At 38.5% G+C, this 17,816-nt stretch overlaps 1 protein-coding gene and 1 non-coding gene across 2 annotated transcripts in view; one reads left to right on the top strand and one right to left on the bottom strand.

Moving 5' to 3' along the window:
• Nucleotides 1-17,816, bottom strand: part of ASH1L (ASH1 like histone lysine methyltransferase) — a 120,854-nt gene that overhangs the window by 7,139 nt on the left and 95,899 nt on the right. The window contains 16 exon segments of the mRNA XM_059675176.1: nucleotides 422-594; nucleotides 712-850; nucleotides 1,279-1,369; nucleotides 2,724-2,810; nucleotides 3,639-3,887; nucleotides 5,095-5,227; nucleotides 5,311-5,365; nucleotides 8,307-8,459; nucleotides 9,653-9,810; nucleotides 11,776-11,870; nucleotides 12,023-12,187; nucleotides 12,830-12,938; nucleotides 13,393-13,539; nucleotides 13,659-13,865; nucleotides 17,315-17,423; nucleotides 17,536-17,581. Coding sequence (XP_059531159.1) covers nucleotides 422-594; nucleotides 712-850; nucleotides 1,279-1,369; nucleotides 2,724-2,810; nucleotides 3,639-3,887; nucleotides 5,095-5,227; nucleotides 5,311-5,365; nucleotides 8,307-8,459; nucleotides 9,653-9,810; nucleotides 11,776-11,870; nucleotides 12,023-12,187; nucleotides 12,830-12,938; nucleotides 13,393-13,539; nucleotides 13,659-13,865; nucleotides 17,315-17,423; nucleotides 17,536-17,581 — 2,116 coding nt within the window.
• On the top strand, nucleotides 10,936-11,038 carry LOC132221464 (small nucleolar RNA U13). The gene has a single exon (XR_009450006.1). It is a non-coding gene; the product is annotated as a small nucleolar RNA U13 (small nucleolar RNA).

Genomic DNA, 17,816 nt, shown 5'->3' with positions numbered 1-17,816 from the left:
ACTGCAGGAGAAAGGAGAATTCTCAGACACTAGCAACAAGAAAGGAAAAAGGGTGTCTAGCATGTTGAGGATACTATAGGATGGAAAGAAACCAGAAATGTACATAAAGTGCTGCAGGGATTTTTGAAGAAAGATTTGGAGGAAAAACAGAGCAGAATATGGGGAAGTTATGGGAAAAGAAAGGCAGTATAAATAAGGAAAGCACATCTGGCAATGAACACTTTATCCCACAAATACTAACAAAGTGCTAACTATACAGTATTACAGAAAAAAAAAATAAAAGAGAATTGACATTATTCAATACCAACCACTAGGTAAAAGAAAGAAAAAAATACAGTCTAGCTCTCTGACTAGCCTTGGACAATCTTTTATGAAACAGAGACGATAGGAGGTGATTTCTGACGTTGCCCGGACCCCTTACCTTTACAGTACGTGTAGAGGTCCAGCACGCAGCAGGTCCCCACGACGGCCTCCAAGGGAATGATCTCGTAGAGCGGCACCCGGAACAGCTCGTTGTGGTAGAACCGACGGGATGGAGAGTGGTGGGTTTCATGGGGACGGAAGTAATGGTGGCCAAAGGCAAACCGTTCCTCTCTAAAAACAGAAAAAGAGAAGAGAGAGGTTTAGCTGGTTAGCAAGATCCTAGTGCTTATTCAGCTCTGTGCAGATGGGGCACAGCTGGAAGAAAAGAGGTAAGTCCTCCACACATACTTTTCATTCTTCCAAAGCTTCTCAATTCGGAAGATGTCAAGTTTATCTCTGTTAATGTGAGATAACAGTCGATAGGACTGACGGACTGGGTGGCCATCAGGCGTGCGCCGACTATCCCTCATCAGATATACACAGTCACCTAGGAAGGCAGAGAACACAGGAGGTTAAAATCATTTCTGCATCAATTCTATTAGGCATCCATTGGTCTGGCTCCAGGTCTACATAGAAAGAAGTTAAAATCTAAAACAATAAATTCAACCAGCAGTCTAATGGTGATAATCAACTCTAGACTATGAGAATGAGCTGAGGGAGGTCTTCCATCTTTTAGAATCCTACACGTCCTTTCTAGTCTTATAATTAGCTTTATAAGACCCTGTTCTCGCCACATTAGTTTTATCTGGTGGAGGGGAAGAAGTGCATGTAAGCCTAAGGACTGAAAGATATAAAAAGCTTTATTCCATTGCTACTAATGGTCATATGGAGACAATGACTATTATGCAGACAGCTGACACCTCCTACTATTCAGAAAGGTCTGCTTTGACGTAGGGTCAGCTCCCGTGTACGCACCTTGACGAAGAAGCAAGTCATCTCGGAGCAAACAGATGAAGTAGACACATCCAGGCTGGGCATAGTGGGGCCGAGGAATCATGGGTACCTCCTGATAAGAGCACAAAGCCAATGGATAAGGGCTGGGCCTACTACATCCAGCCTGCTGATCTCTATTCAAGAGGCAGATAACTAAAACTAAGAATTCCCAACCAAGTAAAATTTACTGTTTAGTCATTTCAATACATCACAGATATATAATAAAAGATGAAAGCAACTTGGAAAATGAAGGTAGAGGACAAAACGGACAGGCTAAGTACCCCAAACTATATGCCATGAAGCACTAACTGTGTGGTGGTTCTGTACCATCTAGAGAGCATTTGAAGGGGAACTTGGTCACAACAACTGGGGGAGGTTACTATAGTATTTAGTGCCCAAGGGCCATGGAAGCCAAATATTCCGCAATGCATCCCTCACAACAAAGAACTCTCTACTCAAAATAACACCAGCACCACTGTTAAAAAAAAATATCACAGACATAAATATGGCAGAGCTAAGACCAAAGGCCCATATAATAACTTGGGCAAATTAATCGACAGTCTTTCCTGGAGTACTTGGCTAAGGCTAACCTTTGCTGACTCTGAGTCCAGTGCTTTTTTCATTTAAACACTGCCTAACACAAGTGGTATTTAGAGTACTCAAGTTTTGGACTTTACAAGCTACTTCTTTTATAAATAGCTGATTGTTGATAAAAACCATAGTTTTGCCTGGCCGGTGTGACTCAGTGGTTGAGTATCAACCCATGCACCAAGAGATCCCAGGTTCGATTCTGGATCAGGGCACATGGTTGCGGGCTCGAACCGCAGTAGGGGGCGTGCAAAAGGCAGCCTATCGATGTTTCTCTCTAATTGATGTTTCTATCTCTCCCTCTCCTTTCCTCTCTCTCTAAAAATCAATAAAAACAAACAAATGTATACACACAAAAACCCACCATAGTGTTATAGAGTACCATTCCTTCCATATATTTCTAGCTACTTTATTTTCTCTTTGATCCCACTCCTAAGAAAGGAAGGGCAGAATTATTACTCTCAATGTAAAGTATAAGAAACTGAGGCTGCCCTAGCCGGTTTGGCTCAGTGGATAGAGCATCAGCCTGTGGACTGAAGGGTCCCAGGTTTGATTCTGGCCAAGGGCACATGCCCGGGTTGTGGGTTCGATCCCCAGTAGGGGGCGTGCAGGAGGCAGCTGATCAATGATTCTCTCTCATCATTGATGTTTCTATCTCTCTCTCTCTCTCCCTTCCTCTCTAAAATCAATAAATAAATATATTAAAAAAAAAAAAGAAACAGGCTCAGAGGTTGAGTGACTTATCAAAGGAAATTCAGTACATTAGGAGCAGGGTTGATAAAATATCATATACTACATCTCCTACTTTTAGATCAGAGTATTATCAGAGGGCCGCTTACTCTGTCCACAGGCCTTGGGTCACACTGCTCACAAAGGTAGTGCTCCACATCTGAGTTCAATCCCATGCAATCACAGTGCTGCCACACCTGTAGGGGAAAAAGTACAGTTGGGGGGGACAGGGTGTCTTAGACTTACTGAGAGAAGTCCTGGGTGCTAAGATGTAAATATTTAACAAATAGGAGAGGCTAAAGTAAAACAGGAATGAACTAAGGGATAAGTATGTAAAACATTAGAGATAAATGATAAAATAGGGGGAAAGGAGTAAGGACTCTTCTGAACACAAGTATACAGATTGGTTCACAATATATAGATCTGGGCAAATAAAATGGGAAGATGGATAGAAAATGGGAGAATGAACATAGTACCAAACTATTACTTACTAAATAACATATATCAATGATATAGTTATTGTGAAAGGCTTTACAGTTACAAAATATTTTTACTTATCTTTAATTATATTCTCCCAACAATCCTATGTGTTACTCATAGCTCCATTTTCCATAAGATAACAAGTTCAGTAAATTGGAATACTAAAGTTCAAATCCAGGCCTTCACTTCTTCGTCAGGAGCTCTATAAACCACATTCCATCTGTATTAATGTTATACAGAGTGTAGTACCTCTAAAGTTTTGCAAGGTAAAGCACTATCCTAAATACCATCATTTTTCTTGATCCAAGACATGTATAGTGGGAAGTGGGCAGAAAGAATGGGAGGCAGGAAAAGGGAAGGATAAAATGAGAGAGACAGATATACAAAAGGAGAAAAGCAATACGGTGAACAGTGGGGGCAACAGAAACCAAGACAAAGTTAAAGTTCATAAAAAGCTGCCAAGCCGCCAGAGCACGGGCAGCCTCTTTGAATATGGTCACCACGGTCATCGGGGCTAGGTTTCTGCTTCCCCTCCTGACCCTCACCATGCACTTGTCACACTGGATCATGAGGCCTTCGTCCTTGTAGAGGCCACAGATACAGCGGATAACATCATCATCCTTCTCATGCCCGTTCTCCTTTTCAGAGACTGAGGTCTCACTGCTGTCTGCCTCACTTGCTGTTTCTCCCACAATCTCATCAATTTGGGCTGATGCCTCATGCCGGGCGTTATAATAGGCTTTTCGTAGGCGGCAAACATCTCTTCCAATTGGGGATTTACGCCCGTAGTACTTCTGAAGAAAGCAGAAGAAAGAAGTCATGTTTGGTCTTCTCAATGTGGCTTAAAAATATACTTGAAGAGGTAGCAGGATTTTCTTTTATCCTCCCATCTTGGTTAACAGAATTTCAATGCCATCAAATATAGTGCCAGGCATCTGAAAACAACTTAAACTAAACTAAAATGAATCACCATTAGGATCTGCATGGCATTTTTCCATTTTTCCTACTGCTCTGCCATTCACTCCCTTACTGGCCACGTGATAAACTACACAGTGACCATGAAATGTGAATTAACGTCACAAGAATAATGCTGTGGAGAAGCTCTTGGTTTACCTTTGTCTTGCAGATATTAGGGACAGAGCTATAAGCTTTAAATATATATGAAAGCTGGGTTTCAGTAAAAAACATGTTATAATTCAGGATTGCCCTAATTGCCCACTTGTCTGTTTTTCTTTCTCATTTCTTGTCTTCAACCTCAATTCTTCCTTCATCTAGTAACCTTTATTAAAAAATTTCAATAAGTGTAATTGTTTTATTTATTTTTAAAATTTTATTTATTGTTTAAAGTATTACAAATAGAAGTACATAATCTAATAGCCTTTTATCCTTCAAATACCTCTTCAAGGTATTTCAAAATCACGGAATAATTTCCTCTTCTATGTACCATACAGTATTCCATCCTCTCCTTTAAATCAGTTTAAAATCACATTTTCTCTAATAAGCTTCATCTAGTCTTTTTTTTCTTTAATTGTTGACAGTGTTACAGATGTCCTCCATTCCCAAAGCTTCACCTCTTCTAAAATGTATTCACATAGTACCCCTCAATTCCATTCTTGATACATTTACAACTATTTACCTATAATACTTCTGTGTATTTCACATATACTTATTGTTTTGAGGAAAGAAACTGTGGATACGATTTAAATGTAGTAAAATGTCCGTATTATGTAAATATAAAGGTTTAATAATTAGGTTTTTACAAAAACTGCTTTTTTGTGAGTATGACTTAATTTCCATTTTAGTCACATCAATGTCTTTACTATACAAGATTCTATAATATTTAGTACCATGTATCTTTACCCTAAGGGTACTCAAAAAAATTACTGGCTTTCTTAACCAGAAATATGAAGGTTTATAGAAGAGGGTAAAAATCTTAAAATCCCCAGAGTAGTTCTTCAGAACAAACTTCTAAAATCTGTGTTTGAAGTCAGTGAGAAATACCTCAGCATTCCGAAAGACTTTGAGCATGTCAGCATCAAAAGCCTCCACTGTTTTATAATAACCAATGAGGATCTGCTTCTCTATGGTAGAAAGATCTAGGGGATCAGATATCTTCTCATAATAATCAGCATTCCTAGAACATAAAGCCAGGTGTCAATCTGGTATACTTGGTACTTTAAAAAGAAATTCAGATGATTCCCACACATGTAAACTTACTTCTTCTTTGGGGGGAGGTTCAAAAGTGGCGCTGCCAATGCTTGTCGGGAAGAATCTGCAAAAGAATACAAGGTTTAGTAGAAGGGCTAAATGATACAAGGGAGACAAGTATGAACTCAAATGAAAAAGTAGAATCCTCAAAATTTACAGTTAGAAAAAAAAATCTAAGTTCTTTTTGAGGGCTATGACAAATGCAAATATTTTTTAGAAATGGGGGTAAAGGCAGGGATCAGAAGATACTTTCAGAATTACTTGGAATATAAAAGCTATAGCATATATGCTTGAAATGTTAGATGCATAATGAGAAATGTTAGATGGGCAATGAGAAAAATTTTCATTGAACAATGAGAGATGGGAACTTATTTAGGTAGCTAGGCTGCTTAGTGCAAATTTCAGCTCAATCTATATTATAAAAAGGCCTGTGGCCCTAATGCCATAAGACCAAAGACTGGTGTGGGTGGGCGGGGCTGCTGAGTGTGGCAGGGGGTGGTGGGCTCGCAGGTGGGCAGGGCCACGCGATTTCGTGCGCTGGGCTTCTAGTAAATTATATTACAGCAAAGATCATCTCATTCAAAAATGTCTTCTAGTTCTCTGTTGGTTTGGATTTAATTAAATTCCAGATAATGGATAATTGAGTACTGTAAATATTTTCTGGAATCCTTTTGTTTATAATAGTTACTTTGTATTACAAAAACAGAAGTCATGCTGTGGGGCTACTTCTCATTGCTACCTTATTTCCTTTCTAGCAACTTACAATATGTATAGAAAAAAGCCTGTTGTTTCATACCCCGAATGTAATGGACAATAGATGTACTAGTTTTACATTAGACCAGATGGGGCTGGTTGAAAATGCAGACTGTGACCTTTTGGGATAACAAAACTGTAAAAGCTACTCAAATATGAAGAAAAGTACAGAAAGAAGAAAAAAAAATTCTCCAGAATTTATTTATTTGTTAATCCTCAATTGAGAATATTTTTCCATTGAAAGTGGAAGGAAGGGGGAGAGACACAGAGAGAGAAACGATGTGAGAGAGACATACTGATTGGTTGCCAGGGCCAGGGATCAAGCCTGCAACTGAGGTACGTGCCCTTGACTGGAATTGAACCCGCAGGCTGATGCTCTATCCACTGAACAAAACAGGCCAGGGTCAGAATTTAGGGAAGAGAAGACCAGCCAGAATTGATAGCAAAAGCTGCAATTATTTGTTAAAATCTTTTATTTTAAATATCTCCACATTTTCTGATCATAAAAAGGCATGTACATTACCAAACTCCCTACCCAAATTAAAATCTCTCCTTCCCCACCCTTACCCCCCAACACATATCCAAAAGATGTGTCTTGAAAGAGAAACGGGGTAGGGTAAAGATATTTGCATGAAAACACCATAAAAAATATTTTTATTGATTTCAGAGAGGCAAGGAGAGGGAGATAAAAACATCAATTATGAGAAAGAATCATTGATTGGTTGCCCCCTGCATGCCCCACATTGAAGATCGAGCCCACAACCTGGGCATGTGCCATGACCAGGATTTTAACCGTGACCTCCTGGTTCATAGGTCGATGCTCAACCACTGAGCCATGCTGGCTGAGCTGAAAACACTCTTGAAGTAATTTTTTTGTAACTTTAGGTCTTTATTCTTTCTTTTTTTCAACTTTTTTTTAGAATATTTTTTTTTCTTATTGATTTCAGAGAGGAAGGGAGAGGTTGAGAGTGATAGAAACATCGATGAGAGAGAATCATTGATCGGCTGCCTCCTGCATGCCCCCCTACTGGGGATCAAGCCCACAACCTGGGCATGTGCCCTTGACCAGAATCAAACCCGAGATCTTTCAGTCTGCAGGCTGATGCTCTATCCACTGAGCCAAACCAGCTAGGGCTAGATCTTTTTTCTTCATGTAGGGCCTGTAATCCCTCCAAAAATATATGCAAAATTACTTACATGCATTTTTTCTAGGGAAAGAGTGCATAGCTTTTCTGAGATTCTCTGAATATCAGAAAATCAAGTATCTGTCAATCAAAAAAGGTTAAGAACCACTGATGCCATATGTTCATATTTTTTTCTTATATTACTACTAGAGGCCCGGTGCACGAAATTCATGCACAGGGTGGGGGGAGGGGTCCCTCAGCCTGGCCTGCACCCTCTGGCAATCCGGGGCCCCTTGGGGCATGTCCAACTGCCTGTTTAGGCCCAATCTCACAGGGATCCCTGTGGGATCGGGCCTAATCCGGCAGTCGGACATCCCTCTTCCAATCTGGGACCGCTGGCCCCTAACCGCTCGCCTGCCTGCCTCCTGCCTGCTTGATCGCCCCTTGCTTGCCTGCCTGATTGATCGCCCCAACCGCTTCTGCCTCAGCCCCTGTCGCGGCTTCGGACCAAGGTTGGTCAGCTGTCTGGTCTAATTAGCATATTAAGCCTTTATTATTATAGATGTCACTGCTTCATTCAGGAAAATTTTTTTTTTTTAAATATATTTTATTGATTTTTCACAGAGAGGAAGGGAGAGGGATAGAGAGTTAGAAACATCGATGAGAGAGAAGCATCGATCAGCTGCCTCCTGCACACTCCCCACTGGGGATGTGCCCGCAACCAGGTACATGCCCTTGACTGGAATCGAACCTGGGACCCTTCAGTCCGCAGGCCGAGGTTCTATCCACTGAGCTAAACCGGTTAGGGCATTAAGGAAAATTTTATCCAAGACAGAGACCTGCTTCTTTCTATACTGTAGCTAAAAAATGTGATTTCTAAATATAATACTTACGGTAAATCTAATAAATAGAAAAAATTGACCTATAAGATCTAGGGATTTAAAAACAACAATTCCCAAAGACTATAATCAGTCCTGTAATTCTATACTCTGACAAAAGGAAGAGCTAAATAAACCTCCTAATTTCCTAATCCTAAACTGTCACTTGTTCTTGGATGTCTCAAGTGAGGATAAATGGTATGACTTTTAGAAAAAGCTAAGAAGAATGATTTGGGGTGGATATGGTCACCTTTATAAGAGATGATACCATCACAGATCTCTTTGAAGATCTGAGCGAGGCGGGCTGCTCGAGCCACTTCTATGTTTTCCTCTGCAGCTGCCAGCCGCCTTGTTCGAACAGATCGGGCTGTCTGCAGAGCGGAGAACTGGGTCATGAAGACGTCTGGAAGAATAAAGTGAAAATTAGCTTCAGGAAAAGAGGAGTTCTACATGGCTTTTTCTCCCGCAATGACTTTCTGCCCTTTGCTCAATTTTTGTTGAAGTGATTAGTTGAAGTCATAGAGTTCTTTCTCTCTTTCTTACAGGAAAATCAGAAAACAATGAAGTTTACCAGAGAGACAGATGCTGCAAGTTAGAGCGAGCTTATTTTAGTAGCCAAATGCTACATAGCGTAGTAGCTGAAAGTCTGAGCTTCAAAATGAGTCTGTGTTTTTACTGTGGCTTCTCTACTTATTAGATTTTGATCTTGGGCAAGCTACTTAAATGCTCTGCATCTCAGTTCCTTAACTGTAAAATGGGACTAGTGGTAGTATTTTCCTCATGAAGTAATTATGCAGATGAAATAAACATCTTCTTAATGTGTCTAGCTCAGTGCCTGACCTATAAAAGACTCAGGAAATTATTATTATACCAGACGATTTGAACTAACTGAATTGTAAACTTAGAGAATTTATACCAATCAAATCACTGAGAGGATAGAAGATTTTGGGCAAATTTCTATCTATTCCCTAGCTCAGCATATTCCCTCATGCACAATGCAGAATGCCTGTATTTTCTGAGGGAAATAAAATAATAAGAGCATGAGCTTTTGAACACTATTTTCAGTTAGAATGAGTATTTAGACATGCCACTTTCTCTTCTTTGAATCTGCTCTGGATAATAAATCTGCATCAGGAATGCTATTACATTATTCACTCATGAAGGTTAGAAAAAGGAAATCTGATGGTCTGTGTATATAATGCTGGTCTAAATGTGGGGGACAAAAAGTCTTCAAATTAACACTGGTGTCATTTTCCTCTGCATCTGTCATCACTATTTACCCTGTCTGCAAGGTATTTTCCAGGTAGGAAAGAAGACAAAGGACCCACTACCTATATCTCATGTCTAGTGACTTTCAGGCTGTAGGTGATGTCTGGGAGGTGGTGAAGGGGGTTTCTTCCTATTTCCCATAGTAGAAACAGGAAGATGGAGAGCTGGAGGGATAGGTTATTGCTGATTGGTGTTAATATGCTTGGATCTTAACTTTTTTGGAACAGACCAAAAGGAATTTTTGAATAGACTGTTTGTTTGAAAGTAACTAGTGTAATCACTTTGAGATAACCTTTTGGAATTAGCAGAAACTTTTCTAGTCCTTACCAGATTTGATGTTCCCATCATCTCGGCAGATGCCATTCCAGCGGGTATATAATGATGCTGAGTGAATATTATCACTGGTGTGCTTTACTTCCTCCTGTTTCTGCCGAATCTTCTCCCAGTTTCGGACCAAGAACACATGATGCTTTAATACAAAATTCCTGCAAGGAAAGAAAAAAATAGTCCTTTTATTCATTAATTCAATAAGCATTTATTACATGTCTATTCTATGTAAGCCGCTGTTAAGATGTTATAAATGAATACTTATCAGTGAATTCAGCCGTATAAAGAGAATTATATATGAGAAAACATTACTCAGTTTTGCATCCTAACTTTTTTTTCACATAACATAAAACATTTCCTTATATTATTTACTGATAATCCTGGGGACTTAAAGACTACAAAAATTTTGGCAATTGAAACAACCTGATTTGAAGGCAGAACTTTATGGAGTATTTGTACAAATTCTAAAGAAAGTTTTTCAGATAAAGTACAGGATTAGCTCATAGGATTAGCTATGAGAAGGAGAACTGGCAGATATAAGCTAAGATATTTAGGATGGATATGCACTGGGCAATGATGCTACAAGCAATGCCTTCACATGGATCTCTAAATGTAAATGAGTTACATGTATCTTGATTGACCCTACACATTATTTTGATGATTCCATTATTTGATTTTCACCCTAATACACATATAAAACAATGTTAGCTTGAATAAATCTCAAATATAGGCCTCTGTAATGGAGATTAGACCAATTTTATATTCTTGACTTTGGCTGCAAATTGAAATCACTTGGGGAGCTTTATAAACTACTGATGTCTGGATTCCATCTCTGAAAATTCTGGTTTAAGTGGTCACGGGTGTGGCCTGGGCATCAAAAGCGTTTTTTGTTTTTCTTTTAAATTAATTTTAGAAAGGGAGGGAGGAAGGAAGAAAGAGAGAGGGGGAGAGAGACACACAATGATTAGCTGCCTCCAGAAAGAGCCCTCCAAACAAGGACAGAACCTGCAACCCAGGTATGTGCCCTTGACCTTCCAGTGCAGGAGATGATGCTCCTACCAACTGAGTTACACTGATTAGGGCCATCAGAAGTTTTTTAAAGCTTCCTAGGCTAACATGCAACTAAAATAGAGAACCACTGGATTAGATCATCTGTTTCAATGAAGTTTAAAATTTCTATGACAAAGTGAAATAGAATAAAAGTGGCTAACATTATAGTAAAATTGTAAGTAAGGATAAACTTTCTAAGATATTAAAGTGTGTAGTCAGGGGAAATATAGAGTATCTTAAAAAAAAAAAAAGCGTGATGATTGGGTGTTCACGCTGCTGTGTGAGATGTGCCGCCCATGAACCTTGTTACGCTTCTGGCACATGACCCGTCTGACGTGAACTTAAAAAAATAAAAATAAAAATAGAGTATCTTGAGAAATATGACATGTTTACATTGTTTAACCTCTGACATGAACAAATCCTTGAATACAAGGAAGAGTAAAAATGACTAAAGATCCTTTTGACTGCTGTTAATATATCAACATAGTATGGATCCCTCTGGCAGACTGATGAAGCCCATATAATCCTTCTCTGAACAATGTTTTAAAAGCATTTAAAAAATTAATTTAAAAATTTAAGTAATTTTAATACATAGGATTAAAAGGAAACTAAATATGCTGCAATACAGTTTTCAGAATATTTTAAACATTAATTTTTAACACATGACAATATCTAGTTGAGGGTTTAACAACTATTGTAATTTTGAGGCAGAGATAAACCTAAATGATATTTTGAGATATGTGTAACACCTGTAACATAATATGAAAATGAATATCGGTGGCAAAACTCGTGGAAACTGCAAATACTACACACACACACACACACACACACACACACACACACACATTTGTTGTTGTTGCCTACAGTCATATTTAAGGTCATGCTAAATTTCAGTTAGAAAGTAGGTAAAATAAAGACACAATTTCCCCCCCCCACCCAAGTTCACAGACCCCTTGAATCCTTATTTAAGGAACTCCTGTACAAAAGAAATGGCTCAAATATACAGCTGCTCAATAATCGGACAAGCGAATCACATAATTTAGAGAGCTCAGGTAAGAATATCTACTTTTTACCTCTCTCGATTGGACATGGGCTTCATTTGTAATTGGGGGGCCAATCTTGTTGGAGTGTTCATGTTTTCACTGGGTTCCTCAGAGAGGTGGCCTCTCTGAAAAAGAGATGGATCAGAATGCAGGGGGAAAAAAACATCAATCAGAAATCACCTCCAAGAACATTAAAACCACTCTGAAGATGCCACCCTTTGGCATTTCCCTTGTTTCAGTAATTGCCTCTGAGGAAAGCCATGGAATTATTATTCACCCTTTTTTTCAGCTTGTGCTTAGATTTCCTCTTTTCTTTTGACCGTCCAGACTTTTTATGTGTGGCTATAGGCTGGCTGCTTTTGCTGCTGGTGAGTCCATTCATACGTTGACTCTTGCCACCGATGATTCCTCGACATTTCTCAAAGCCACACTTACACAGTTGCTTTGAAAGGAACGAGAATAATGCTTTTAGGCTGCCGTTTCATTTATAAGTTCAAATAGGATGCCAGAGCATCTGGACACCCAACAATAAGTTTGAATGAAGAAACTTTCACATAGAGGAAAACAACTAATTGAGAATGAAGTAGATTTCCACAATAGTTGAAAGATAAGATTAAATATTGGAAAAAACTTCACCAGAATACTTAAGAACTGGAGACCAAAAATGATTGGGCAATCTCTTCTGAAAGAATAACATAGACCTGTGTATCCTAGATAAAAGTGGAGTTAAGAGTGAGAAACTGCTTTTTCCACTGTACTTCTCAATGGCTACAACTCAGTAATGTTTACTGAAGGCCTATGTTATACAGAGCACTGTGACAAAGTTCAACCTCCCTCTTGGATTTACTATTCTTACCTGTTTTTTAAAAAATGTATTTTTATTGATTTCAGAGAGGAAGGGAGAGGGAGAGATAGAAACATCAATGATGAGAGAGAATCATTGATCGGCTGACTCCTGCACACCCTCCACTGGGGATTGAGCCCGAAACCTGGGCACGTGCCCTGAATGGGAATGAAATCGTGACCTCCTGGTTCATAGGTTGATGTTCAACCACTGAGAAACACTGGCCGGGCACATGCTTACCTGTTTTTCAACATTAAATGAATGAAAGTTGTAATCATAAGTGAGTTCTGTACCAGCTGGCATATCTTTAAGAGCATATAGTCCAATCCGGTAAACTCCATTAACAGACCTATAGAGAAAGGACAACAGTTAAAGGTAGAGATTCACTTGTTTTTATACTCATGGTGACAAATTCAGTGGGCCTATGCTGAATGAACTGTTATGAGACAAACCATGTAACAGTACGTAGGACAAAGTAAGCAGTAAATAAATACTAGATGTTTTATATATTTATATATGACATTTTCTACCAACTGGGGCCAGGGATTGAACCTGCAACTCATATACATGCCCTTCACTGGGAATCAAACCTCAGGCTCCTCGGAGTGTAGGCCGACTAAGTAGTTAGGATGAAGTGAAGAATAGCAGAGGCTTACTCTTTGCCAGGAGGATCTGGTATAATAGGGAAATGCCTAAGCTACTTTGTGTAAGCTGATTGACATGGTGCAAAGATCAATCTCTGGATACCCTCAATGCTTTCTGTCCTATGGGATTCTTGGTTTCACCATCCCCTGATTCCTTACCATTTCTGCATTTCACAGTTTGGGTCACAGCTGTGGTTGATGAATCGAGCCTCATTTCCCATGCGATAACTGTCAATCACCATTCCACTATCCAGGTTCAGACAATAGTGGTCACTATGATTATGATACTGCTCGATCATCCTGTTTCTGAAAAGGAGAAAGATTATTGAAAGCCACTTAATGATTAAATTGAAAGTAAATTTCAAATATTCCATTTTCCATTCTAATCTGATACTTCTACCATTTTACTGACTATCATCAATTACCTGAATTCCTGTTCGCTGACAACCTCTCCTAGGTATTCAATGATGAACTGCCCAGCTTTTAGGGGTTCTTTGGTTCTGATTCCCCAACCTTTTTCCTCAGCTCGAAACCGTTCTAGACATTGCACCCACTCATGCCTCTGTATCCTCTGGTTACAACACTGCTCACCACAGGGGCAAGTGTTGGGGGAACACTCAGCAAAGATCATTCTAGAAAGAAAAGCAATAATTGTATGTCAATTAACATTATATGCCTACATAAACCCATTTTATGTTTTATAGGAATTCTTAAAATGAATACACCAAATTATTTTAACAAGGTTAGATTGGCTAACAAGCTTAACAAGTAATAATATAGAACTTAAAAAATTAATAACACTATAAATTTCCAAATCCAGTTGTAACACCAAATGCTCCTTGCAAATTATTAAGCTAATTGTCCACTTAGCATCCTGGGTAAAAGTTATCTTACTTAGCTCTGTGCTAAGAGTAAATGAACTGCAACCAACACAGAAATTAATAGTTTCAGATTATACTGCAATCTTGTTTTGAAGTAGCTCATGGCCATTTACAGATTTTTTTAAAAACTGTAGTAAAATACACACAAAATTTACCATCATAACTACTTTTAAGTGTAAAGGTCAGTATACTCATATTATAATTTTTTTTTAAAAATAGGAATCCCTATTTCATTAGTTTAAAGACATTTCCATATTGGAAATAACATTAGCAGTCTATATAACTAGCTAAACCTATAATTTGGAGTGAATAAACAAGTAAACAATTTTGAACACAGTAGGTGAACGTGGTTATGCGTATGCCCTATCACTGCTTTCCTTTTTAAATTTCTAGGATCTTTAAGAGAAGCCTTTTAGTTGTTTTATAGTTTAGAATCCCAGTATGGGTATTTAGCATGAACAAGGGAGGACCAAGAATATATTGGTAAATCAAAATATATTATGTTTATAATCATAACTTATAAAGGACAAATAGTATAGTGTCAAATCACATAAATGAGCAGTAAGCAGAGAAAGTCTCCATTGGATTCTTCTTCAACTTAAGACAATCAACTTAACTTGTGAAAAAGACACTGCCTTACTGTCAAATTCATCACCTTTATTCTTCCTTTTGCTGACTTCTTTGCTGTAAGAATATTGTTGAACAGCTCTCCTGAAAAAGCCCTCTTTTTGTGGACTTTGTTGATAATTTATGATAATGGATTTCCCACCTTTCTTCCAATAACGGTTTCTGTCTTTCTATTTAAACAGGAAGCCCATTTTCCTGCGTACCTTCTATGACACATTCTTTGTTCATCTTTTCTTTAGGAGGCTCATTTATTTTTGTGGTTTCAATTATAACTCCCTGTTCGTAATACCCTACACCCACTAGTATATTTCCATATTTCAGAACACACACAACAATATAGTTTAGGTGGACAAAATAACTAAAATATAAATATAACATAGTACTGAGAGAAAAGAGACTTCAATTTAAAAAATTTCTGCCAAAGAACAATCATTCAGAGGTTGCTAAAAATTTGTGGTTTTTAGAGTTGAAGGCACTGAAATATATTCCATTTGTTTTTATAAATAACCAAGATAAGCCCTTTAATTATATAAAAAAGTAAAACATGTTTCTGCCGGGAGCCGGTCCATGCTTGCTGTTTCAAAGGACCTGGCATATATGGCATACTGTTCTTGGCACTATGTGTTTTAACCAAGGTCTCTGAGAAAGGTGGTTTCCCCAGGTAGGGATTTTCCCCTGAAGTTAGGGAGGGAATAAAACCTCTTAACTAAGTGGCAGGCGGGTAATTAATCACTTTAACTATGAACAATCATGCTTAAGCTACATAATCTTTACTCCCTGGAATGGAGATAAGAAACGCCCTAACCTTTGTAATAGAGATTGATAGGATTGAATCAACTGGTATAAATACAGTTGTAACAAGACAGAAAGAGACAGAACTTCAGACACAGAACTGAGAACACAGGGCTTGGAAGACAGGACCAAGAGAGACAGAGCCTAGGCACAGAACCTACACAGAACGTTCTCTAGAGACAGAAGAACTTCGCTGGAGAGAACATGGCAAAAGATCCTGGACAGAAACTGGCCTCAGAACCTAGAGACAGAACCTAGCGAGGGAACATGGCTACAGAATCTGGCTGGAGAACCTGGATCCGAAACAGAACCTGGCTGGAGATCCTAACCAGAACTTCGCTGGAGATCTTGAACAGAACTTGGCTGGAGATTGTGGCTAGAGATCCTGGCTAGGCTGCTGATCAACTGAATGCTGTCTCCGTGTCATTCCTTCTTCGCCGACTCCGTCTACACCTTTGGGGACCCCTGGACCTGCTGGGGCTGGACCCCGGCATGTTTCTATACATTGTGCCTGAAAACAAGACTGTAAATTTACCCAAATCTAAAAGTAGATGCTGCAAATTAAGATGTGAAGATTTTGAAATTTACAGTGATGTATGTAAGGTACAATTTCACAACTGGCATGTTGATGCAGGAGGTAGGTACTGAAACACTGATTTCCCCAGCCATGAGAACAATTGACCAGAGACCAGGAAAGCAGTTGCTTTTGCCCAGGAAAACGATATAGAACAGAAAATATTGATGTGAATTTCAATGGTTCTTTTTTGCTATAAATTTTCTTATATTACCAAAACCAACAAATCTATTTTCACTCTTTTGCCTCTATTAAACATTTCCACTTTGAAATCTCATTGTCATTTTAAAATTAATGGTCCAAAATGAAAATCATAATTTGTATCTTCAAACCAGTTATATTCCTTACTTTCTATCTCTGACAATAGTGTTACTATTTCTTGTTGCTATCATTGACTAGATTCTCATGTGTATCCGCTATATGCTAATGATTTGTGAACCCATTCTTATTTCTCACTGCTACCAGACTACTTTACTTCCTCATTATGGCTACTATATACAGAGATCTAGGAAGGTTTCCAGAACTGTGCTTAATACTTTATAAACATTGATTCATACAATCCTCACAAACTTCTCATAAAAGGTATTTTTATTAGAGGGGTTAATAACGTTCTTCAGGTCTAATAAATAACAAGATTTAAAACTGGGTATGTAAGACTCTAAATATCATTTTTTTTCAGTTACTGTATTCATCCCACATTTGAGCTGAATGTTTATGTGCTCCCAAAGTTCACAGCTGAAGACCTAGCCCTAATGTGATGGTATTTAGAAGTAGTGCCTTTGAGAGGAAAACAGGTTTCTATTAGGTGATGAGGGTGGGAACTTCATGATGGAGTGCCCCTGTTAAAAAGGCACTATTTGTCTATGAGCATGCACTCAGGAAAGGCCATGTAAGTATGCAAGAAGGCAGCTGTCTATAAGCCAGGAAGTGGATCCTCACCAGACAGCGAATCTACTGGCATCTTGACCATGTACTTCATAGCCTCCTAAACTGTGGGGAATAAATTTCTGTTGTTTAAGCTACCCAATCTATGGTATTTTGTTATAATAGCCCCAGCTGACTAAAACATCCTATTAATTATGTTTTATATATCAATGTGGACCTTCCTGAGGCAAAATCAAAGAGCATATTTAACTTTTCTCTCCAACTGAAGTATCTTACATAGATCGTAAAGCCTATGTTTTAAGGAATCTGTTTAGTACAGTACCTATTGAGGCAGTCATCCACACAGCCCTTCCTGGTGTCGTCATCTGGCTTCTTACAGTTACAGGTGGTAGCCTCATAACCAGAAAGGGGTTTGACGTCAACGTAGACATCTTGAAAGAGGTAAAGAATAGTTTGTGAATATACAGGATAATTTTTAAAGCGTCAGACCAAGAGGAACACTGATGATACGGAGACAGAAAAAACAGCTCCCAAATTACTCACTTGAACGAATTTTTTTATATAGTGGGACATCTGGCTTTTTGTATAGCTAGAAGAAAAAAGAAAAATCTTAATATAGCATTTAACTTCAAATGCCAGATAGCAGCATTAATCACTAAAAATACAGGAAGTTATCCATGTGCTCTGCCTACATGGAAATAGTTACAAGACTTTCTGGGCTGGATACATTTGAGGGAAACTCTTGATGTGATCACTTTTTACCCCAAATTAGAAGGTGATTTACTAGATCAGTGTGAGAGAACTAGGTTCAATAGAAGAAATAT

Source organism: Myotis daubentonii, chromosome 18, assembly GCF_963259705.1.
Source record: "Myotis daubentonii chromosome 18, mMyoDau2.1, whole genome shotgun sequence".
NCBI classification, from domain to species: domain Eukaryota; kingdom Metazoa; phylum Chordata; class Mammalia; order Chiroptera; family Vespertilionidae; genus Myotis; species Myotis daubentonii.
Note: the sequence above shows the minus strand (reverse complement) of the source record. Positions and strands in the feature narration are given on the sequence as shown.